The 26,609-nt window shown below is 38.1% G+C and overlaps 2 protein-coding genes across 3 annotated transcripts in view; one reads left to right on the forward strand and one right to left on the reverse strand.

Annotated features, from left to right (window-relative positions):
* The window catches only part of TG (thyroglobulin), a 154,730-nt gene that overhangs the window by 37,824 nt on the left and 90,297 nt on the right, over positions 1-26,609 (reverse strand). The gene's annotated exons all lie outside the window — the stretch shown is intronic.
* On the forward strand, positions 2,018-24,911 carry SLA (Src like adaptor). 2 transcript variants are annotated; one of them, XM_033011812.2, is made up of 8 exons: positions 2,018-2,160; positions 7,321-7,414; positions 13,579-13,678; positions 17,039-17,125; positions 18,475-18,578; positions 19,812-19,943; positions 21,901-22,033; positions 23,002-24,911. In XM_033011812.2, the coding sequence occupies exons 2-8, from the start codon at positions 7,354-7,356 to the stop codon at positions 23,219-23,221; spliced, it is 837 nt and encodes a 278-aa protein (XP_032867703.1). In that variant the 5' UTR covers positions 2,018-2,160; positions 7,321-7,353; the 3' UTR covers positions 23,222-24,911. The 2 variants fall into 2 exon arrangements, with proteins under 2 accessions (XP_032867703.1, XP_009970989.1); XM_009972687.3 differs by lacking the exon at positions 2,018-2,160 and having other exon boundaries at positions 6,806-7,414.

Consider the following 26,609-nt stretch of genomic DNA (forward strand, 5'->3'; position numbering starts at 1 on the left):
ATTTAAATATAAATATTTTTCCCTCCATAACCATCTACTGGAATAGTGATTTCCAGATAAAAATGGGGGAAATTGGATGGTCCTCTCTATTCTATTAATTAATGTTTTGAAGAAGAAGATTTCTTTTTTATGCATGACTCTTAGCAAATCCCACTTTGAGATAATCAGAGGTAGTCCTGCAAGTGCAATGTTCTTCTCTTAAGTGACTCACTAAGTGCCTGTATCAGGTTAGTGACTTGAATAACAGGATATGAATACTTTTAAGATGACATATAAAGCTCCACTTAATATCAAATCTTTCTTCCATTTAGATGTAAACATTACCTTATAAATTATGATTTAAATTAAGATATTAGCTGAATGCATTGAAAGGGTAAACTGTCTCTCATCATTGCACAAGAGTAAATAGCCACCAGAACCAGGCAGGAGTGACATGGAATTGGAGAATTTTATTTACCTCTCTTCACTGCAAGCTCATCTGTTCCTCTACAAGCATGGTACAAACCGTGGATGAGATTTACTGTGTTTCTAGCTGAGCACGTTCTATCAAGCAAGTCCAAACTCTTCTCCAGCATGACCAATCTTCTTTCCTGCTCAGTCTGAGACCTGCCCCATTTGTGAGTGCATTTTAGGGTGTAAACTTACTTCTTGTAATGGCACAAAGACCATCAGAGCCAGACTAAGAAAGATATTAGCGAGAAGGATCAGGAAAAGGCAGAGCTCTGCCACTGCCTATTCCCAAGTGTGGTGCAGACACGCAGTTTCTTTCAGCAGTTCTAGAGACCTTGTACATCCACGTGGTGAATTCCATTAAGAAACATGCATGCCACATACCTGTGATTTAAAGAAAGTAATAAAGTCCTAAACAATCAAACTATAACTGGTGGGGATAATCATGGGACATTACGGTAAAACCAGCTCCCCAGAGCACTGGCTATAATGCTGTCACAGATCTGTGTTGTAGACTGATTTGCTTATCAAGTTCCCTAAGGCCTTCCTGTCCCTTAAAAGTGAGGTCTGCTAGAACAGCCCATCAAAGAGAAAGGATATTCTCCTGAAATCACCATAGCTCCAAATTTTGTCACAGCTTTGGGAATTTGATCAGTGTCTCCTGGTTCTAATAGTGTTTACACAACAGCTCCCACACTTGTCAACTTTTAGTTTCCATCATCAAACATATTGGCATTAGAATTAGCATCTACTCATAACTACTCTGGTTTGCTGGGTTTTCTGGTGGATTTTTGTTTTGCTTTGTTCGCTTTGGTTTTGTTTTTTGTTTTTGTTAGTTTTTTGGGGGTTTTTTGTTCTTCATTTTACTACACAAAATTAGATATATGAGCGATTATAAAAACAAAGGGAAAACCTTAATAAATCCCTTTGAATTCTGTATTCATATCTACATTACTATATTCCTGAGCGACTTTAGTCATCTTATTTAACAGGCTAGTATCTTGGTTTTCTCATCTCAGACACCGAGATGAGAGAGGTCCTGAGGCTCCTCTTCTGCACTTTGTATAACTGATGTGAAAATGTGCTTCATAGACAGGCTTTCACTCCATATTTTGTCACTGCTGATGTTGAGATTCAATTGTTCGCACACGGAAGTGTTTTAGGGTACAGAGTAAAGAATAAAGCAAACCTTGTATTCCCATTCAGGCTCAATAAGAGTGGAAAACAGTTTTGTGACTCTTCCTGTCTGTCTCAAAAAACTAGCAAAACTACATAAAACAAAACAGTAGGAGACTGAAAATTACTGGATAAATAAATTTATAAAAAAAAAAAAAAAAAAGATAAACCCTTTTTATGTAAATAATGTAAAACTCATTTTCTATATCTGCTAAAACCAGCCCTGATGCAATATGTTGAAAACCTCTCAATTTTTTTCAACCCATAGATAAAAAGTGTCTTGAGTAGTGACTTGCAACAGGAACCTCATCTGTTGCAAACACTTTGAGCCTTCCTTATTTCTCAGAGAGGAAGTATGTGGCCTGTTTGGCAAATGCTGCTCTACATGACAGCGTGAACTTCACAACACACTCATTCAACCGGCTGCTCCTCGACTTGATCAGCTAAACCTTGCTGGCAGCATGAGAGCAGTATTATAACTACGGCTTTCTTGAGAAATACTGCAACCTGGAATATCATGCCTAGCATTTAAAGGTAAACATTGCTCTGATACATTTTAGATTATCTGCATACAGGACTAAATGTTTCAATTTCATTTACATAGAAGGGAGTTCTATTTCATCAATAATGACAGTATTCAGGTTATGGATTTCAAGTACCACCGAAGGCAGAATTAGAAAAGCTTGCATTGATCCTTTTCATAAGAAGTGGTACTAAAGATAGAAGGGACAAGGAGTATTTCTACTGAAAGCCTACAGTAAGATAAATGCATAGGATCTTATGCTGAAATAAACTGCATTTCAATCTAACCCAGAATATGAGCCCACAGATTAGTGGGATTTTTATTCAAAGTGTTAGAAGTTTGTATAATGTGGTATTTCTGTGTTGTTTCATAGTTGCATATTTCTGTGAATTACCTTGATTACAGCATTACATTGTTCTCTCTAAGTGCAAAAGTACAAGTGCCTCAAAGCTGAAAGGATGTTCATTTTGATTAATGACAAATTAAGAGAAATTCACCAAAAAACATACAGTGTCTGAATCTAAATTGCCTTTTTTTCTCCCCACATGAAAAATAACATGATGTTGGTGCTTTCATTTTCAAGCTAAATGGGATTCAGACATTACCTGTGAACCTTACTGAGAATTAAATTCTAAGACATTGGTAGTACAGATGTGAATATCAGGTAACAAGAAAAAAATAAGGTATAGCATCTCAGGAATGTTGAATGTCCTAATTTGACTAGTCTGCAGTATTCCTTGTAGAGGGACTTTACTCAGGTGCTTATCTCGCCTCTTATTATTTTAATTTCTTTATATTTCCTAATTCTCAATCATTTTAAATACAACTTTGAAAAAGTTCTTACAAAGCAACAGACTTACCTATGTGCCGTGTTATTTCACTGATCCATAAGCACGTTTTCTCAGATAACAGATTCTGGGAAATTATTGCTACATAATGCTGCACACAGGAATGGAAAGTGTAAATTTTACCACAGGTTTTTGGGACCCACAACGTAGGTCAGTGAGATCCCAGTCTTGAGAGGTGAAGATTTCGTATCTGCTGAGAGCTCTGCCACTGATAAATAGGACACAAAGCAGGACTGTGGATGTAGATGTTTTCTGACCTCCCTTTTGACAGCAAAAATAAAGTGGTAAATATCAGTAAAGATCAGTAAAGATCACTAAACCTCACTAGCTGTGTGTTTGAAAACAGCTACGGCTGCAGTGACCAGGTTTCCTTAAACAGCATGTGCACAAGTGGAAAGGGGAGGGGAGGAAGGACCAAAGCTTGGGAGACTGCAAATGTGATCTTAATGGTTAAAATCAAATTTCCACACAAGCTTGAGGAGGTGGTGTGTGAGAGGGGAAAGCTGCAGGTAGAGTTTGGTTTGTAGCCCAGCGGTTCCTCTGAGCTGAACAGCAGCTGCACTCCTCCATGCAAAGTTTCGTGTTGATAAGACAAGGTGAGCTTAGAGTCTATCACCTATCCTTAATTCCTCTAAAATAACCCTCAGTGAATGGTTTTCTTTGGGTCTGGCATAACTATATACTCTGTGACAGAGTGATGCCACATCTACTTGTATCCCAAACTCTGTCACCAAGTTTAAGTGAGGTCCAATACCTGGAGCAGATTCACCATTTCAAAAGAATGTGATCTATAAAAATGATATTGTTCCACTATTGACTTAAATGATAAAAAATTGGCTCATCCACAGGAGGCTCTACAGGTTCCTGTAGGTCTATTTTTGCAGAGTATCTAAAATTTTCAGAAAAACACCATAGAGTATATCATACAGCGAAAAAATGGGTTTGATTTGTGCTGCCAATACTCAACACAAGCACAAGCTATTTAAGCCATTAAGTTCTATCATGCACTTGAAAGTCAAGTGCACTGTTGTTTTAGAAATACTTAGGATACTAATTCATACACTGTTACTCTAAAAATAGTGACATGTCATTGCCAGTGAGCAAGTAGAAACAACATTTTGCTCCTGCTCCATCCTGTTTGAAACAAAAATTCCATTTTCTTCCACTTCCATCTCATTTTCAAATGTATGAGAGTTGAGCCATACCTCAGGGAGTTCACTTTACCACCTTTGACTGGACTATAGGCACCTTTACTCTGCCCAAATGCATAATGACAAGTGGCTTTAGTGGTAAAACCGAGTGTGATAACTCTCATTTTCCTTCTAATCAATTTGGATAAGTAAATCAACAGCAATGGTCTCAGCTTTCCATTTGCTTGTTTTTATTGAACACTTCTGCCATAAATCTAGAGAACATCTTGAACTCTCTGTTCCTTTCAAGACTTCACGCAGTCACCAACGGTAATTAGTGACAGCAAAATGGCATGGAAAATGTAATGAGACAAAGCAAACTGTCACGCTAGTGACATCAAAGTCCAAAACATTATTGCTCTTCACTGTTCCTGTAAGTACTTTATAACATTTGTATTTTCCATAAGTCAGATTCTTCCACGTCTAAAGTAGCAGTACTGAGCTGCATGGTCTGTCCTGTTGACTTCAGAGATCCTTTGAGAAGAACGATGATTCGTATGACAGAAGTGAGCCAGGCAACCTTTGGATGTGCTCTGCAAAAATACGAACTAGGCACATGCATGTTGTCTGGTACTTGATCTATTCAGACTAGACAGCAAGTTGTTTAATTAAACACTGTATATAAGCAAACCTTCAAAAACACTTCAGATATTTTTAAAGCAACATTTAGAGTTTAAACACCTAAATACGATCTAGGAAAATGAAGGTGCCTTACTCAAATGTGCCGTACTTTTAGAAAGTTTGTAAGTGTGAGGTAAAGTTTTCTGAAGTCTTTCCATCACGTACAAATGCTATGTATCACTTTCCAGAGTGACTCAGGTATACCTGAAAATAGTATCCACTGTATCTTAAGAGTAGGAAAAAAGCCCTTGAAAGCACTCTGTCACAAGTCTCCTCACTAGTAGGATGACTTGCTCTCCTGGCCCTCAAATACCAAGAACCAGAATAAAGGTGTACACAGAGGTAGGACCCTATTATTTTTATTTTTTCTTATTTTTTTGACACAAAATTCAAGTACTATTCTCATCTAAGTAACAACTGCATGTGTGTAGAATTATAGATGGGCGTAAGATATTTATTCTGCCATGTTTGGCAGCTATCTGGAATTGCACAAAATTTTTGATAGCTGCAGCTTACTTACTATACACTTAGCCAGATTTGAACTGCCCTTTTCAAATACTGCAAAAATGCAGCTACTACAGCACAGTTCTCAGCAGAGTTTAGCTGTCCAGGTATTTATCCTACTTCTCCTGCTGACTTTTTCAGCCCTGTTGAGCTTTCTATTGACACGCCCAGGAAATTTTGCTTGCTAATTTGAAGATGAGCCAGGAACATCTCTAATATCTGTAGCTAAAGTACTGGCTGCACTATTCCTATGCATATACCCTTATTTTTGATGGGACACAACTGAGAAAAGCATAGAAGAAATTAAAATATTCTTAATTAGTTCAGGAAATTATAATCTTGTAAGTAGACAGTGCCTGCCAAAATGAATTCTGATTTCAGTTTTAGAAACTTAGGTGCATTTAAATGGAGAATGATTCTGTGTTTCCTATCAAGAGATACCCTTTTATTCAAACATGAATACCCAGGTAGTTTATTTAAATTTAGGCCTACTTTTTTATTCAGCTTCTAGACTTCTTATATCAGGCAATTAAACCGGTTTTTGTTCCTGTGAAAGCAGATTTCAGGCACGTGTCAGAAAGACACTGGTACAGCTGCATCCTACAGATGTGACACAAGTAGTTCCTGAGTGCAGGCAGTGAAAGAGTAATGTGCCATTTGGCCAGTGAAATAGAGGCTTCTAGCAAAGAGCCTTTGCAAACAAGCACTAAGCTTGAAAATCAGATGAGGTAGAGTCAAACTGCATTACCATCTGTTTTAGAACAGATCTGCCTGTATTTGATAAGAGGTGAATTCTCTTTCTTTTGAACAGCATTTTATTCTGTAGGATGTCTTCCTAAACCCAGTTGTAAAACATAAAAAATTTATGGTATTAAACAATATACTAAATTCTATCAATCTGATTCCAAAGGACAATTAACAATAAAGTCCTACTGATTTCAGCAGTACTGCTTGTCAAGTTAGACACTGCTCCAGCTAACATCATCAGGCTCTAGTCTGTTATAAGAGCAGAATACCAAAGGTAGTAGTCACCTTTGAAATATTTAAGCTAGAAAAGACTGAAAAATGTAGAATAAACACACACTATGCTGCTAGAGTTCCTGTTATCATTTTCACAGGGCAACTGGCAGGAATATATTTTTAAAAAATAATTACCTATCAGCTAGTGGTGTTGAGTTATTTTGCTTTAATGTACAATTTCAAACCCAGAGCTTATTCTCCTTTGCCTCTGAAAATATAACATAGCATGAGACACCTTACACATCCAAAGGGTTTTTCTCTCTGTCCTCTGTCAGGGAGAATTAGGATGGGCGCAGTAAAGCCATGAGAAAGAACTGTCCCTCTTACAATAATTAGTTCCGCAATTGTCTGATACTGTTTCTTGTACATCCACAAAGACTTTTTAAGAAAAATATCTGGAGAATTTGAACCACTGGCTTTATGCAGGAGGAGTGTTTTGAGATCAAACATTTTGAAGCATTTTACTTAAAAAAAAAAAAAAAGAAAAAAGAGGAAAATCGGCATTGTCCACATTCATTGAGAGCACATCTGCATCAGAAAATAACCCCGCTGAACAATGTTCTTAGTGTTCAGCAATAAAGCGACATAATAAACACACAGAGCTGAAAAACAGATACAGCAATCTAATTAATTTCTTTGTAGCTTCAGATCTCCAAATGCTGAAAAGAACATTTTGTATATGAAGTGACTGTATAGGCATGGCTTTGCTGTGACTTCCTATTGTGCTGAGCTACTGGTAATGGAAACTTTTACTACACTGCGTTCTTCTGAGCAACTTCCCTAGTTGTGGTTTTCTGCTATTCCCCTGATAAAAGCACCAAAGTGGTGAGAGTTTAGCAAGTATGTAAAACTCTCGCATGAATTTGACACAAGAGTTCTCAAAAGCAAAACTGCACTAAATTGGAGACACCCAAACTAGGTCATTTCTCATCTGTTAGCACAGCAGGTGCTATTCTGATGTTTAATTTCAATGTCTCCTTTGATTTAGTTCCGAAGAGTTTTGACAGAATTAGGGAGTGCAATGGGAAATACTGTGAAAACGCTGAGAGCCTCTGAAGAAGCAAATGTGCCAAGCCAAACGGGTAAGCACTCATTTAATTTCTTTCAAGAGAAAAAGATTTTCAAAATATATGGTACATTCATCCATATGTCTTCCTTCCTCCGATTGACATAGTAAAAGCAGGTGAGAGCGTGACTGCTATGGGAGAAGGAGGGTATCCTCTAGACTGCTTATTTTTAGGTACGCTCTAGCTCATTTTCCAAGAAGTAGTTGAATTAAAAAAAAAAAAAAAAAAACATATGTTAAAACTATAATTTGCTGGTGCTCCTTGAAAGACATTCCTTCTAATTCAGACAGCACTGAAGCACTACTTCAGAAGTCAGAAATACTGTATTTTCTTATACTTGCATGTGATATTTTATACAAATTTGTTCTTGAAATTTGGTTTCACTTCATTTAAGGTTAAAAACCCTAATATGTTTTCACTGAGCCTGAAGTCCACTGTTAGACAGTTGCATTAAAAGCATCAGCCAACTTGTCAACAGGTTTATCAATAAGGATTATACAGAAATACATATTTCACAGGCCAAGCTGCCAAAGTGGGATCTAACACAGTTGCCCTATGCATCCACACGTGAAAAAATCAGGTTGCAAAGCCCCTCCCATAGGCTGGTAGAGGTCAGGCATCTGAGGGGAAAAGCAAGAGCGATTCAGTGACCTGCTACTCCCAAACTGCAAGCAAGTAGGAGGAGAGTCACTACAGCCTCAGCTCTCATGCCACAATACAACAAACAGCTGGTACAAGAGATGTGATAAATCACTCCCCAAAGGTGAGGAAGAGAAAACAATTTTAGTTGTTTTTTGGTTTGGGTTTTGATCTGTGGGTTGTTATTTTAGAGGGGGAAGGCATTAATCAAAATTTTGGGGTTTTGAATGAAAGATGGTCTAGTTGGACTGCTCATTATTATAAGGATAGGGAATCAATCTGGTTTCATTAGTGCTGTAAGGAAACCCAGCCCTGCTTTTAGCATGGCCAAGAACTAGCTGATACAGGCAGCCATGTAGCCCTAGGTCCTAATAAAGCAGAGACAAAATCCTGTTAATTGTTACTCAGAGGCTCATAACATTATTTTTTTGTTGTTGTAGAGTGCCTTATGTTGACATTCCTAACAACTGTGGTCACAAATACCATAACCATCAAAACAGAGACATGCATGCACTAAGAGCACGACCTCGCAGATGAGCAGGAGAGGGTGGGGTTGCTGTCATAGTTGTGACCCAGTTTGTATTGCTTTTACATGTGTTAAAAGTCATGATTTATCAGGGCCAAAGCCAACTGTATCCCTTCTGGTGACAAAACCAGAACATACCTCTAAAAGATAACTCAGCAAACATTGATAGCGCAGCAATTACAAGGGGAAATTACTCATTTAGGAATTCAGGGCTTGATCTACTTGCACTCTCCTACATGTCTAGCACATCTAGAAAGGTGTTTTGTGAGATCCTGTCCGACGTTCTGCTGCCATTTGGGGATGGAACAAGTCTCCCATAGCTGCAGTGTCATTTGTCAAGACCATAAGGATGTCTCAGACACTCACATAGTTTAAATTGCACTGGATACCTATGTTCAAGCACCCAAAGGGAGCTTTTTGGCCACAAAAATTATCACAGGGATGGAACACCTCTTCTATGAGGAAAGACTGAGAAAATTGGGATTGTTCAGCCTAAGGGACAGAAGGCTTCGTGGAGACCTTATTGTAGTCTTTCAGTATTTAAAGAGGACTTATAAGAAAGACAGGGACAGACTTTTTAGTATGGCCTGTAGCAATTGGACAAGAGGCAATGGTTTTAAACTAAAAGAGGGTAGATTCAAACTAGATGTAAGGAAGAAATTTTTTATGATGAAGATGGTGAAACACTGGAACAGGTTGCCCAGGAAGGTGGTAGATATCCCATCCCTGGAAACATTCAAGGTCAGGTTGGACTGGGCTCTGAGCAACCTGATCTAGATGAAGATGTCCCTGCTCATTGCAGGGAGGTTGGACTAGATGAGTTTTACAGGTCCCTTCCAACCCAATCCATGTTATGATTCTATGATTTAACAGCTTGCATAGCTCTTTCGATCTAACTCTTAGTCTGGATCAGACCAGCATCTTTCATAATGGCTTAGATGTAGCTAATTAGAGTTGGGAATACAAACATCAGTACTGACATCCAAATCCAATGAAAACAGACTTTTGAAAAGGAACTTGGTACTAAAAGCATATTTTGGGGTTAGTCCAGCGAGTTTGTATCTATTTGCCTTCCTGAGCAGATCAAACTCCAAATCACATCACCAAACACATAAAATTTCCCCGAGGCCATGAACATCCACCTTTGATTTAAGTGAGGTGGAGGATCCAATTCATGGACTTACAGTAATCCAAATAGTTATTAGGAAAGGCAGGTTTTACACTGGCTCATTTCAGTGAGACTAAATAAAATGAAGGACTGAAACAGAAGAGAAAGAAAGAAAGGATAGAATACCCAAAAAGAAGGGGGAAGAAGACAGATAATTGGAGTCTGAAGACTTGATCCACAGTATGAATGTGTATAAGCCCCTCGTGCTGCCTGAGAGCTGCACTGAAAGCAAAATCTTGGGCTTTTCTCACCTCCAGTGCATCAGTCTTAGTCCTGAGGAAGGGAACAGTGCATAAGGTGCACTTCTCAAGGAGGCATTTGGACTCCAAATATGACTACACTCCACCTCAAATCATGCTGTTTGGGCATCCCTGTCATAACCTAGGTACTAATAACGAAGTAGCTACAGCAGCAAGGGGTCATCAGGGATTGTGAACCCACCCCTTCCTCTTTCCTCCCTTGGGACTCTGAATCAAGAGTTAATCCTTACTGAGCTGCACCTGCATAACTCTCAGTTCCCAAGCTGGCTGGTTTAGATCTAATTTGGGTATGCCAGAGCAACTATGCAGCCACACCTTAGGGCTGCTGCACAGACAGCCTCCCAGACACATATGAATGCCCCCCCACACCCTTTCTGGTATACGCCAGGCTATAAATCATAGAATTTCTGCTAGACAAGAAAGGTGGGAGATGAGCTGGATCTGGATGCTCTGCTTGTGCTCTCCCTTCCCTCTATTAGTGTTTTGTAGTTCATTCACAATGAATAATTTGAAGTGTGCAATATTCAGTCTCACACTTTGCAAGACATCCAGGGATGCAGACATCTAAAACTAGCATGTATTTCATATTAATTTCAGGCTCCTAAAATAAAAAAAAAACAAAAAAAAAAAAAACAAAAAAAAAAAAAAAAAAAACAACAAACCAGAATTAACACCTGATTCAGTGGAAATGACTGTGCTTTGATCTTTCCACTCTAACTTTTGAGTTGTTCCATTTCAAATGTAACCTACACTTGCACTGTGGAGGAGAGGTTGTGTTAGAAAACCTCAGGCAAATCTTTTTTATTTTACAACTTAAAAGTGTGGGGAGCTCATCAGATCAAATCTATTAGATCACTATGAAATTTAAGTGTGGGGAAATAGTGTGATTTGTTTAGTCCCTGTTTCAAGGCTTTTGTGTTGAAATGAGATAGTACGGGTTCTGTGAAATGTTGTAGAGTGTGGTGGGGTATTTTACATGACCAAAAAATCCAGTGAGGTTTGATTTAAATAGCAATTAAAATGAGGTCGTACTTGTGGAGTAGGAGGGTTGAAAGGTTTTGGGTGGTACAATACTCCTTTACTTTTATTCTAATAAAAGTACATGTAGTTGAAAAGGTAACATTTGCATGGATATGGCAGCCAACACTATGATTAATTCCTTCATTTTCAGAACTACAAATTAACATGTAAAATTGAAACAAAAACGAATATAAAGATGAAAGTGTAAGCAAAGTAACACAGATCTTGCCAGGGTCAAGAAAAAGTCATGTGCCCTGCAGTGCATAACGAAATGCAAACCACTGGTATGCAAGGAAGGAGAGAAGAAAAGCACTTGTTTTTCACCCTCTCAGTATGAAAATAAAACATTTATAAGTAAACAGTTTAAGTTTTAAAAAAAAAGCATTGTTAAAGATATTGTCATTAAGCTAAAAACAAAATTACATTCTGTGTAGAACTGCTGCCTAACAATCTGCAATGAGAAATTAGGTGATGGCACTTCATCCTCATTCTGCAGTTCTTACAACATATCTTCTGGCATATATTTCTTGCAGCCCTGGGTAAAGATTTTGCTTTGTTGAGAAAGACTCAGAACCAATACTTAAGTCTTGTTAGTCTCAGGTACTAATCAGTTTCACAGACAGAGAAGGTGCCTTAATTTTTAGTGCAGAACGTTGAAGCAATCAAAGGCATGCTTAGCACAGAATTTCTTCAGTATAGTTGAACTAATTGTATAATAAGTTACAGTAGACTACTCATGGTAGTTGGCTGATTAATATAAAGGTACTGGACTAGTCGTGTTTAATTCAGTGATATTAGTCAACTAAGAAAACCATGGCAAAACTAATACTAAACACACTATCAAACTAATTAATGTCTATTCCAGACTTTACACATCTATGCATTCATAAAATGCTCCCTAACAGTATTGTGGGGCTACTTCAATGGGCAAAGGCTAGCAAGACTGAAAATGCTTACAGTCAGTTTGAATACTAAGGTAAATTGACCCCAGTACTTTTCATAACACAAGTACCTATAACGTAACAACAAACAGCTACACAAAATCAACTGAGAAAACACGGCTTTTTATTTCCTTCAAACTACAGATGTGGAATATTTTCCTTAACACTTAAATTCTCGTTATCATTGCTGTAAGGATAAAAAATGTAAAATATTTTCTATTGAAAATACTTCTTTTCAGCAGACCTGCATGTTTCCTTCAGCCTTTCACTGTTATCACTCTGAGTATTTGTAAGGCCCTAGGACACAGAGGCTGAAAACACAGAGCCAGGCTCAGCACTCATTCAGGATGCTGTTTCTAGGTTTCTCTAAAAAAACTGTCTTCCTTAAAGACAAGTTGACAAGGAATTTATATTAAGCAAGAAAATCTAACAAGATACAGAAGTGTGTCTTTCTCTTTGGATAATTTCTTTCTCTCCTCCCCTGAATTCATTCCCATTTTTGCACATGTTGAGCTTCATGGAATGGGCAAGTATGGAGATCAAACATACTGCTAGATGGTTCTACTAAGCAATGAGGCGCCGATCCTGCTGAGGGCAGGGGGAAAGCTTTGTCTCCCCGTGTGCTGGTGGAGGGTACTGTGATGTGCAGACGGAAGGGACCCACTTTGAGGAGAAACACAGGCAGCGTATTCCACAACCCCTCTTGCCAGGACTTCTACCAAAGAGTTCAAAATACACAACATGACACATTTCTGAATCTCCCACCTGTCTGCATTTACTGGGCACCACAGATTCCTGCTGGATGAGGAGCTCTTGAATGCTTGATAGTCCCAGTCTCATGGAAAGTGCCTCCTCCGTCCTCAGAAACCCAGGGTACTCAGCACATGTCCTACACAGTGCTGCAAGGCCCAGAGTCATTACAACTGATGTAAAAGTTCTTCTTATCTCTTTACTGACCTCAGTTCTGCAAATTGAAGTTGTACAACGATTTAATTATAAACATCCATGTTGCCTCTTTTATTTAATTGAAGATAAGGGCACCTCTAGTACAGTTTCCACACAAGGGGGAATGAAGTACTCTGAATGTTCCTCAAGCTAATTTTAAAATGTAATGGGGAATGGGCAATAATGGCCATACTCTTATTGTCCTTGATCTAAACTAATTTTGCACCTTTGAAAAGTATCAATGTTAAATGATGGAACAATTCAACATGCCCCTTTCCTTAAATGTAATGCATCAGCTTGGCTCATAATTGTAGCTGGAGGAATTCAGAGACAGTGGCATTAATCAAACTGAGTTACTTCCTAATACTATAAATACTTACTAATTTTGCTAGTTTCAAACTGAATATGTCCTTTAAATATGGTAATTACTAGAAAAACTGGTCTAAATTTAGTTGCTTATAATTAACCAAATGACTTTTTTTCATTTCTAATATCTTCACATTCTTCTTGTAAAGTTATAGGCTCCTCTTTAGCTCTATGTTTACCAAGTAACATTTCAGAGTGAGATTTTTTTGCCATTTGACTTATTATGGTAAAATATAATATACATAATGAAAAATCCATTTCTGCTTCAGAACGTTAACTTGGTTTTAAGTGGCATTTTCTTCCTTCTTTAACAGGTCAGGAAAGTGATTTCCTTGCTGTCCTCTATGACTACCCTTCAGCAGACATAAGCCAACCTATATTTCATGTAGGGGAAAAGCTACGTGTGCTATCAGAGTAAGTTAATCCATTTTTTTTAAATTAGGTTTTGTTAACAATTGATGCAAATCTCTGTTTTATGCACCTGGCCCAAACTGGATGCAGTTCAGCAAAATAAACTAAGTTCAGAATTTGCAAGAAAGGATGCTTAGTCATGGTGTAAATTTCCATACAGTTTAAGGATCTGGGATTTCAGAATGTTCTTTGATCCTTGGATTCCTCTGACATGGTTTCTCAAGCTGGATTCAGACTCTATTCTAAAGTAAGAATCAAAACAGAATTCTGCTTTGAAAATGAGTTTGAGAAATTATCTCCCCCCATGTTAGTGGAAAATAGAATAAGAGCAAAACCAGTTTTAATCACATAGAAAAACAAAAATTATACTGAATTTCTTTGTCAATTGTGTCTATCATTTTCTCTCTCACCCTTTGTATCTAACAAATCCTTTATGATTAGGTCTTAGAACTTCACTCTAGATTTAAGGCAACTGTAATAAAAGTAAAATTAAAAATAGCACTTTTTTTGTTTTGTTTTTATATTTTTTAATTGATTTTGCATTTTCTTAGTGGGGAAAAAAAAAAAAATGTCAAAGATTTCCCAGCTAGTTCCATTCAAAAATTTATGAGCCCCAAAGGGAGCTAGGTTTAAGAGCACTAGTTCAGACTGATCTTAAGCATAGTGCAAATATTACCACACACAAGAGTGAGCACTTTTCTTGAAAAATGGAAGACAGCATCCCTGATATTCTCTTATGCACAACTTGTATCAGCACACAGTGGCCTCCTAGAAGTTACTCAGCCCCACAGCCACTGTTTTCACTGCTTAAACATAAATGAAAGATTTAGTTTTTGCAACTGGTGGAGCAGATGCACTCAAGGAGAGACCAGACACATTCGTAGCAGAGAAATCATCTGAGGATTTCTAAATTAATAAAAAAAATTCTCTACCTGAGGAAGTCAGAGTATCAAATGGTTGGAGGACAGAAATACTCAAGAGAAGTGTCACAGACAATTGATGAATTCTCAGACTCTTCTCCAGGCCACCATGACCTACAAACGGCCTTTGTCAGCAACGAGATACGGGGCTACATGGACCTTTGGTCTGACCCAGAATGGCTGCAGTTATGTGCTGCTGACAAAGTGCTTTCCCTGCCTTCCTGAACCTAGAGGTCACAAGGCTCAGACAATACTACTAGATGAATTTTCTGCTGATGGAGAGCTTCCCTAAACCAGGGGAATTCTCCTCTGGTAACTTCTAGCTGTTTAAGCCTTGCTGCAGTTTGCGTAACATATACAACATGGTACAACTATTGCTTTAGCTTGGAAATTCCAGCTTAAAGCCTCACTCCCAGCAGTCATCAGCTACGAGCCCTCACAACACCACGTACCTAAATACATCTGTACCAATGGGAATTATATGTGCAGAATACCATATGCTTGCATAGTATGATCTTCTGGACAAACAATTTTTAAAAGAACTAGGTTTCTTCAGCAACAGTTTTTGTCACATTTGTCTGTTGTGCAGTGATCAAGAGCTTCTCTCAATAGTAAATAAGAGCCAAAGCAAACCTTGATGGGAACTTACCTCTTCCTGTTTTGAATCAGCAAGTTCACAGAAGACAAGACAGTCCAATGCTGTATGCAAAGAATAATGTCTTAATGAATAACCTGTTCTTCCCTACTGGGGTACGTGCTGATGTTTATAGGAACTGTGGGCCTGCAGACTCTTGCTGCACTTATGTGCAGGAGGTATAATCTTTTTCTCAAGTCTTTGAAAGAAGCAAAATGCAATAGGAGAGGAGTATGGCAGGCATGATCAGAGTCAATGCTGAGGAATCACCACCGAGAAGCCAGCATGAGCAGGCACCACATCCTGCTTTTATAACAGCATCTTTCCAGCCTTCTATCAAAGCAATTATGTGTAGCAAAAATCAGCCCCACCAATCCTGTCAGGAACATGATATATGAAACCCCCAAAGAAAATAGAGCTCCTCTCAGATACTTGTGAACTGCTCTGGGTTGGCAGGATTAGATAAGCATCACTGACACAGCTTGTCACTCTCCACGCTTGTCAGACACCTCTCCTTAACAGATGAACAACTGCATTTAGCTGGCAGTAGTCAAACCAGATGTTCTCCTGTGATCCTCCCCAGTCTACATAGTTTCTGTGGCTTCTGGCTCAGGAGAGCTGTGCTGCTTTGGGAATTTCGATCATCACAGGGATTTTTCAGGGTTAGTAATATTACAGTTTAGAGGGAGATGTTGAGTCTCTCAAGTTTTTTGTTGCATTTCTTGATTCTGTCTGGGAAGGTTGTGGGGAAAAAAAAATAACAAAATAACCCAAATTTCTTATAAAGAATTTCATGTCAGCTGAAAACCCCCAAACAAAACTTGTGGGGCCCTAAAATTTCCAGCTCTGAGCAGCAGACACTTCCCCTTTTCCCTCATCATATACATTCTGCACCATGGTCCCAGAAGCTATAACCCAAGAGGTTTAACATAAGTGTTTTCAAATCAGCAGTTTTGACATACGCTAAGACTCCAGTCTGCAGGCCAAGCATTATTTGGGGACATTTATATGAACATCCACAAGACCAGCATTCAAACAGAAGATACACTATTATTAGGATTCAGACTCTTAAAGGAAAAGATGGAGAGAAACCATCAATCATCAACATCCTTGCATTGAAGCATACTTGCACTAAAGCTCTTCAGCATCCCTGTGAAAACTTCTGTCACATTGCTCTTCTTAAGAGATTCAAAAGGCAGAGCCAGCATTCAGTATCACAGAAAGAACCTAAGATATATCAGTGCAAAAACATGTCTAGTCACCTACGTTCAGCTATTTGGTCTTTTTTATTGAAGTTTGACCAGCAACTCACTGAAGAAAAGGAAAAGAGCAAACCATGAACCAGGTTCCATTAGACTGAAAAACTATTCCCAGGCAGACAGGGTCCATTTGCTGAGTATTTGCTACTCTGATGTTACAGGATTAACTACAGGGCTGTCCAGACACAGCACAGTCAGCCATAAGCTGAATATCTTGGATACCAATACAAGTCTAGCTGTGGGAAGGAAGAGCACAGCATGGTTTAACCACTGAGTATTTACCCTTCTTCTTTTAACTACAGAAAAATATTTTATTACTTACGTAATTTAAATGGAACAAATGTGGCTTATTTCTGTGTCCAAATTTAATCCTGATGTAGGTTTAGAAATGGAACTATTCTAAATGAAACAAACTTGGGTCCCTTTCTGAATACATAGATTCAAGAACACAGACAGGAGGTTATGGGCTAATCTGCATGTCTTAATTTCTACAACAAACACAAACTCTAAAACTGCATCTGAAAATATCCCTTCTCTTGCTTTCACACAGTGAAGGAGGCTGGTGGAGAGTCCATTCCCTTACAACAGGTCGAGAAAACTATATTCCAGGAAAATATGTAGCAAAGGTTTACCACGGGTAAGTAAATGCATTTCCTATAGCCTTTCAACACTACATTTCTACTGATTAGTTATTCATTGTCATAGTCAAAACAATGCCAATAGTGACTAGATACAAATTTTATTTATTGACAGTTTAAAATAGTTCCTTTGAAATCTGAGAACATCAAATACATATCTAAATTTAGAATACATGAAAAGGAAAATCCCAGATTTAAATTCTGGGAAGGGTCAAAAAAAAACCCTCAAATGTCATATAAGATATTTAAAATACTTCTGTTCCATGGACTGATCTCTAATTTTAAATTTTAAGACTTTGATAAAGAAATCCTATTTAGAAAGAATTTTTAATATTTACAAAGACTAAAATTTAAGCTAGAGTTGCTCATGAAAAACATACCAAAAAGAAAAAACAGAAAGACTAATAAGTAATTCAAGAATGTAAACTCTCACACTGGAAGAGCTAAGGAAGGTTCAGAGGTTTCTTGTTGCCCTAGACACCAGTCAGGAAAAACACATTAAAGCAGACACTTAAAACTTTTCTGGCAAAAGTTTTAATACCTGTTTAATTTTAAGCATATGAACTGTGAACTTGACTGCAATTTATGCAAGTGCTTACATTTTAATATGCTTTTATATCCTTCTGAAATAGAGATGCTTTCCCAAAGACAGGGCACAGATATGGTAATGGAAGCTACTGTCTGAAGCTTCCCCAAGACCGTTTTACTGATAGTAGACTGGATCAAACAAACAAGAACAACTTTAAAATAAAATATCAGTAGCTCCTACACCAGCCAAGCAAGGTCACTTACAAGATTAGATACTAGCCATGGAAAATACAGCAGTGCACCAAGATATGGTGAAAATCAGTAGGACTAATTCCACTTTCCCTTATCCACTAAACCCATTAACTTCAATATCTGGACTGTTCCCTAGCATAAGCAGAATAATTGTATTTCATTTTAGGTTTATTTATGATATAATAAAATACAATTTGGGGCTAATAAAAGTGGTTTAAATGAAAAAGAGAGATTTAACTAATGCCACAGATACACCAACAATATACCACATGGGTATGTCCCCAACAATTCAGATCAAGGCAGATTGAAAAGTTGTTTTCTCTAAAAAGTCCAAGCCTTATTCACTCTTCTCTTAGTCTCACAAAAGTTAATGGATCTCAAAGAGAGCAAGATTTTCTCTATAACCTGGGGAAATATGCCTGAACATAGTTGAGAGAATAACTACAGAAAGCCACAGTGTTATTTTTGCAGTCACTTTTCCTGGCTAATGCTGCACTTTTATGGCCACATGCTGCTCTCTGTTTCACTGGTGTCCAAATTTCGGGACTTGTTTTTTCCTGCTTCACAGCTGGTTATTTGAAGGGCTGGGAAGAGAAAAAGCAGAGGAACTTCTACAGCTACCCAACACCAAGGTCGGCTCCTTCATGATCAGAGAGAGTGAAACTAGGAAAGGTGAGAAAATACAATTTTTTTCCCCCTTGATCTCAGGCATCAACAGTTTTACAGCTCTTTAATTCACTCCCTGTCCTGCTTCATATGGATCAATCCAAAACCAGAAAATATATGTAATGAGAAAGCAAAGGCACCCAGTGCAGCATGCCAGTCTTCACCAGTCACCTACGTTACAAGCGGTGCTAGAAACAGGGTTAGCAATGGCCATGGAAAGTTCCACAGACATCAGCACAAACAAGACACAGTTGTTTAAACACTGTTATTTACTTTGGTCGCTTGCAAAGATTGTTAGGCAGTGGGACTTTTCAAATGGAGGAAAAGTGACAGCTTTGTCTTGGTCCACAAAAGATTGCCTGAAGAAGCTATAAAACACACACTAAGCAGTGAGGGTGGCTAGTAAGTGTATTTCCTATATAAACAGGTGGTTCTTTTATTTATTTTTTAAAAATGACGTGCCTTCAGTTTTATTTTCTTTCATAACAATTCTGTTGCTACGTGGGAATTGTACTGTACACACTTTATACTTTTATTCTCTTCAATGGGAATGTATGTCCCATTATGTAACATGATATCTTCCCTTTTTCCAAAGCATCAGAACATATCCTAGTATCATGATATTACAGTTAGAAGGGAATAATAAATCATCTACTCTGATGTCTTGCATACCACACGACAATTAGTTTCATATTACCTATACTAAATTAAAAGAAATTTAGGATCAATATTCAGTCCTTACCAACTAAACGCTGCACAGTAGTTTTAAACAAAGAAACAGAAAAATCCAAGTTGTCATCTCTTGACAAGATTGAATTATCAGGTATCAGCTATTGCATTATTTGAAGCCAACTACATTGACATACCAGCACATGAGTCTGGTCTCCCTCTTCAGGAGAAGTCAAACAACTTCTGTAAAGGCCTATTTCCTTTACACCTTTTCAAAAAATCCCATACCAGAAAAAAAAAAAAAAGGAAAAAACACCAGAAATTTAAATTCAAACAAAGTCTCAGGCCCTGATGTTGGGTCCTCTGGTCCCTTTGTTATACTTAAGTATATATATATAAAGTATACTATATTAGTAGAAATTGGGATAGCTACTCAGTTTGTTTTTTTCAGATCTTTCTGGGACCTTTTGGATCATGACACCACATCTTACAGATGCTCTGGTTGTGGTCACTGCTATCCATCCAGAATCAGGCCCTACATTGGTGTGATTAGTTGTCCTCTTTCTCCAGGGTTATATTCATTGTCAGTGCGGCACAGGCAAGTGAAACATTACAGGATCTTCCGCCTTCCAAATAACTGGTATTACATCTCTCCACGGCAAACCTTTCAGTGCCTTGAAGACCTCGTGAATCACTACTCAGGTAAAAAGAACTGCAGAATAAACATATTTTCCACTGACAACTGTGGAACTATCTATCAAAGGTCCAGAACAAGAAGTTTTGCCTATGTCTGAGACTTGCAACTACTGCCACAGAATAAGTAATGGAAAAACTCTTGATTTGTATCTTTTACTTTATTTTTGCTCCTAAATACAAATATCCTACCCTTAACAGTACAACTGAAATCGGTCCCAGAACTCAGCTCAACAAAGACAGATAGGTTCTTCCCATATTCATATATGATATTGTATGGACATGTCAATAACACTATTTGGTCCAAAGACTAGTGTCAAACACTTCCCTAGACAACTTTCAAATATAATTTGAAGGTCAGCACAGGCCAGGGGTGCCAAGCCCCTCTCAAAGAACAGGTAAAGTCAAAGTCTGGGTGTACAAAAATGTTAAGCTCTACAGGTGTAAGTCATTGTTCTGGGTCTCAGGGTCATTGTTCAACTCCTGGATCACTTTGTTTACCAGTGTGGACATGTCTACCATTTATTTATTTACCATATAGACAGATAACATCAGAACATGCAAGATCAGGTTCTGCAATCATACTTCTCTTAGGAACCACTACATCACACAACCTTGTCTGCAGCAGAAAATTCTCAGAAATGTTCTTAGTTTCTTCCCTATTACTTTAGAAGAGCATGGCTGGATTTTATCAGCCAAAGTTATCTCAAGAGGCTCAAGCTGTAGCTCAAATCTAGATTCAGCTGTCATTTTTACTAATATCAGTACAGTCGATAACACCTGTTTCAGTGATAGTTTTCCAGATTTATGGCAATCTAACCTGTGTCAGAGAGATAACTTGAAAAATGAAACAATTAAGTAGCTGCAGTTACCATGCATTAAAATGACAACATTTTAAAAAGAGGAAGATTGTAGTAAGTTAATTGTATAAAAGTCACAAAAGAACAATAGGTTCAGTGCTTTAATTAGTGGATACTTGGCAATTTTAAAACTGTGAAGCTACAATATATGCATATTTCACCGGTAAATGAAAAAGTGTGTTGGCCAAAGAGTACTCTGATAAATTGGGAAGAAAAGCCATATTCACATTAAAAACACGCAAAAGAAACTTTCAAGTCTAATGATATAAACAGAGGAGTGAGAATTTGGATAGGATTTTTTTTTATTTTTTTTTTTTTTTACACTTTAGTTAGCGGATACCTTCCTCCACTTAGAAAGAAACAAATAATTGAAGCCTAAAATTCAGAATGAGGAGGAACTCAAAGTTTATAACAATTAACAATTTTACTTCAGTTATAGGTGTAAGAGGATACATAGTGAGATTTAGCTCTCCTACCTCCCCCACAATGAGGTGATACAGAATCTCACCCTGAATTAAGGCTCAGAGATGTAAAACACCAGCATTCAAACCACGATGTTCTCTACTCAGGCAGAAGAACATATGCAATGTTCCTCGTGGAGCAAGGAGAAGAGGATAGGAAGAAGAAACATAGATGAAAGTATCATGTGAACCTTGATTCATTCCATAGCCATGTTCCATAGCAGAATAGGTGCACAAGCAATTCAACCTGAGTGGCTCCATCTTTCATCCATTTTACCCTCTCTGTGCATGGCTGAGATGATGGGAGGCAAAAGCAGAACCCACTGAGGACTCAGAAAACCTGGGTTTAAGTGCCTGGTCTGTCATAAACTTCCTCCCAGACTTTGGGCAAGTCACTTTATCTTTCCATGTCTCAGTTCCTCACTTGTACTGGGGGAAATATGCCCCATGATAAATTAAAAGCCAGAGATATGAGGAAAGGAAAAAGCTAAGCCTGTGTTACAGTGTCCTTGCTGAGAACACACAGTTTATTGGCTACTACTGCTGTGTCCAAAATTGTTTATTTGAGCTTGCATCAGGGAAGGAAAACAGTGAAGATAACAGTTAACAAAGATTAACTGTCTGTGTATTCATTTCCCTGTTCAGAAGTTGCTGATGGTCTCTGCTGTGTCCTTACAACACCTTGTCTTACCCAGTGCACTAACAACAACAGCGTAACGAATCAAGTTCCTCCTGTGGTGATGCGGAACAAAAACTTCAACTGGAGAAATATTCACAGGTACCACATACAACACAGGCTGCTAGAAACAACAAAGTTTTTTCCCAGCCTTGTATATACTTCCACTTAGAACACAGACGAAACAGCCATTCCCTTCTCCTGAGACCAGATTTAAAGGTTAGACAATCTTCGAAGCTGTTGACAGCAGGTTAACCCATGAAAACTCTCTGTCCGGCTTTCTAACTGATACTCTTGATCTAACTTTGAAAGGAACTATGGTTAATGTTCAATCATTTCTCCTATCCAGCTAAGAGTGTGGCCACATATGCAATTCCTTTGGGATTCACGAGTCCTCTCCACCAGGAAGGCAGTAGTGAGATCCAGGCTGTAAAGCCTAGTCAGATCCACCACCAAAGGCACACTAATGAGCAATGGCTTACAGGTGACCCTGATAGCCAGAACTGGCTCCCCCTTGTTCACATGGTGGCCATCCATGAAGCAGCACAGGTGCAGTGTCACATTAATTTAGCATAAATCTGTCCTGTTGTCTCTCCCAATACACAGGTCAACTCGAGGTTCATGAGATTTCTGATATCATGACTGCAACTAGAAAAAGTAGGTCAGGTTTCAGAAGCTGGTGAAAGAGCCACCTTCAGAAACAAAAGCACCTCTTATATTTGAAGTGTAAATTTCCCTCCACTACCCTTCCTTCACAAAGTATATTCATTTGTTTACAAATGCAAGCAAATCTTGTGCAGTATTGAGGCCATTTTTCCTACAGATTAGGAAGAAAGAGAGAAAGTATATACTTGTTATTTTCCTTTCAGATGCTGAAAAATACTTAGATTTTACTGTTGTACAGATTGCTTCGGAAAATCGCTAAGTGACAGAAATGTTTGGTGATTTATGAGACAGGAAATTTTTTATATAACAAAACTAAAATCATTTGATTTAACAACTGTTAATATTATACTAATAGGCTCAATGCAAGTAGCTGAAATGATAACAAAATTTTTTTTCTTTTAAAGGCTGGAGATGACTGAAGATACTGAAAGCACCCTGGCAGCAATGGATGATTCTTGTCTCAGCTATGGCCTGAGGGAAAGTATTGCTTCCTACCTCTCTTTAACAGGGGATGACAACAGTTCTTTTTCAAATGCCAGAAAGAAGAAAGCCCAATCCCTAATATACACAGGGAGCAAACATAAGAGTACCCTTCACTTGCCACCTACATACTATGAAGACTAAATGTAAGACATCCAGGGGAAAAAAACAAAACAAAACAAAACAAAACAACTAAGGGGTTAGAAGAGGAACCCAGAGCATCCTGTGATCCTGCAGTCCTTCAACAGCTGAGAGATACAAGCACACCTGCTGGTGAACAAATTCTGCCAATGCTTCTGCATTTCCTCTTCTGAAAGTCTACCAGAGACCTTTTTAAGGGTGCTATCTCAGTCCTGTCGTATGTTGAGAGTGTACCCAGTTCACCTGAAATTAGAATGTGCTCACAAGCAGGATAAACTGAGGTGGACTCTAAGTCAAAGTGAGGCAGATGAGTCTTCAGCAAGGGCGATGCCCACCATTGTACAAAGGTGATTGCATAGGGAAGAACTAAACATAGCTCAAGAACTTAATTTAAGTCTTACTCTGGTATTGTTCACAAGACTGAAAACTATCTTTACAGAACCTATTTTCACTGAGAAAAAGAGCCTTTTTCTTCTTGATATAGAATCATGAATTGTCATTGACAATGGGTCAGAAAGTCCTCAATAACCCTAAGAAAGTATCTAACATCTGGCATCCAAGAAACACCTGATAATATTGACTCCATAATTCTGTCATTTTTACCTTTTAGGAGAAAAAATTAAAATCACTGACTTTCCAAGTGGCTTTTAATTCAACTGCTGGTAATGGTCTGCAGTGTCATAAAGTGGTCACAAAATTAAGAACAGGATTAATTCGCTGACAAAAGCAGTTCCTGTTGAGCCCTGATCTGGGATTACAAGCATATCCAAAAGCATAACTCAGCTGCTCATAGTCTACCAGATACACAACAGAGAACAAAGGGGTTCTTAAGTGAAAAGTAAAATGTGGTAATATCACGCCTAACTGCAAAGGTGTGACCTTTTGTGTGTGGAGGACCAGATTTTTTCCTCATCTTCTGAAGAAACTCCCGTATTTATGTATAATATTTATATTAATAGCAGCTTTTTAAAATAATTAAACTAAGAGAGCTAATCAGCAACAGTGGATGTTAGTTTTCCGAATTTCTTGTCTGAAGAGAGTTATGTCAAATAGTAATGACACATCTCATCAAACTGCTTAAAGAATTGTAACTGGGTTATCTGAAATTTCATGAGTTAGAAAATTTTTCTCTATATATTTACCCTTTGCTAAGTGATAAACGAGCAGCTAACATCGTCATTTGAGCCTGATTTGTGATTGCTTTCTAATCTAGTCACTCACATCTAGGGGTGTAAAATGCTGCAATCCATGATCTCAAGGAAAGACCTTTTCAATCTAATATTCTGTCATACTTTTTGCACAGATTTGAGTAATGAAAGTTTGGAGAGATAAGGAATTGGAGTTTTACATATATATATAATTTCCTTTGTAAATACCTCTTAACACAAATCTGTGTCCTCTTTAGACCTTGTAACAGATCATTTGCACTAGCAAGAGATTCACAAATCAAAATAGGTCACAGCCTATTTCAATAGATTTCAGAACTTAAAGGATGAATGTAATTTGGCTGGTAAACTTTGAACACCACAAAGCAAAATGAACTCAGGAGCTCCAGGCATTTGTATAATCTCCTTACTGTTAGTGATCATTAATATGTTATGGTGACTGCATCTTATCCAGTGAAAAGTACATGGGGAACATTATAGATTTCTAAGTCATGACTTGTATTTATTCATTAAAATAATATCCAGTAGTCACGTTGTATTGCTTTTAGAAAATGGAAAACCTAGTGTGCAACTAGTACAAACACCCAGTCTTGCAATGACACTGCCAGCAGGTATCAGACAGAATGCGACAGAAGAATCCAAGAACCCATGTAACTGGGCAGCACTGGGTACATGCTCTGTAAGAAGGGGATAAGACATGTTCTGATGACAACAAGTTCACACAATCACAGACTAGTTCAGGTTGGAAGGGTCCTCTGGAGGTCACCTGGTGCAACCCCCCTTGCTCAGGTAGGGCCACCTAGAGCTGGTTTCCCAAGACTGTGTCCAGATGGCTTTTGACTATCTCCAGGGTTGGAGACTCTACAACTTCCCTGGGCAACCTGTTCCAGTACTCAGTCACCCTCACAGTAATGACATGAGAAGGTGACAAAAACTTATTAACTGTGCCATAAGGAATGGTCGGATGTCACATGATTATGGGGGAGTTCTGTGAGGTCTATCCATTTCTCACAAATAACCGAAAGACTATATTGGGGAACTTTTGTGAAGCACAGTATTGTAAGAGCCAACAGCACCGAGGTGATTCTATACAAATCTGAAATTACCAAAGAAACAAAATGACAAATATCAAATGTGCCTAGGGATGTAGCAAAACTGGGACCGACGGAGAAAAAATAATCAGAGGTGTTTGGTTTATCTGAGAGGGAATGAGGTTGGTAAAGGGGGAAAAAATGAGATTGGAAAAGAGGGAAGAAAGGGTATCTAAAGGGTAACTAGTCATAGGATCAGAGATATTTAGGGTCCATGTTAGACAGCTGTGCACCTGACTGCAAGTAGTTTTCAGTAGGGCAATAAAACTGCTCTTTCCACCATTAACTGACCGGCTTCCATGGCCAGGCAGGACCTGGTGTCTTCCCTTGCATTGAGTGGGGGAAGCCTCGGAGCTCTCCTCCTGACACCTACCAGGGAATGCCTGGAGGGGACACCTAACTTATCTGCCCTCCACAGCCTCCTGAAAGAGATGGAGGCAATCTATACCATTGATCCACTCTTCTGCATCAAAACTGTACTGGCAAATAAATCAATTAATCAAAAGATTAAGTCAAACACCAGGTTAATGTTCTTAAATTATTTAAAACAAAACAATAGTCACTGAGACTACTTTTTTCTAATCTTACTACTGAAAGATGAAATAAGTTATAAAAAGTCCTCATGACAGCTTTACATTGATTTTGTACAATCATTTTTCAGATCTGTTCCAAACAAAATCTATTAAAGGGCATAGGAAACTCAAAAGCATTTTGCTATTTCAGATGCACATCTTCTTGTAGAGAAAGTTTCATGCATCATACCTCTCTGCATGCTAAGAAACAGTATCAATTTTTTATGCATAACAAAGACCCAAACAAGGAGTACAAAGCTAAGTTTTGCAGAAAAGTGGTATTGTTTCATGGGATTTTCCCTCAGGAAAGCTACATCTGGTCTGTTATCTCAGTTTCATGATTCTTAGTTAGTGTGCACTTCTTTACAGTCAAATTAAAAATACACAATGATTTTGGTGTCCTGGAACAAAAACAAGATACATTGCTTTACAGGAGGTCTAGATGAGAAATGAGAGTAAACCAGCAGTTGCATTCTGCACCACTTCATTACAAAGGAAAAAAAAAAAAAAAAAAGATAAAGTAAATTTTTAAGCCATTGCTTTCACTGCTTTCTTTTTTTTT

This window comes from Tyto alba, unplaced genomic scaffold (assembly GCF_018691265.1).
Source record: "Tyto alba isolate M040663 unplaced genomic scaffold, T.alba_DEE_v4.0 Super-Scaffold_9, whole genome shotgun sequence".
Lineage (NCBI taxonomy): Eukaryota > Metazoa > Chordata > Aves > Strigiformes > Tytonidae > Tyto > Tyto alba.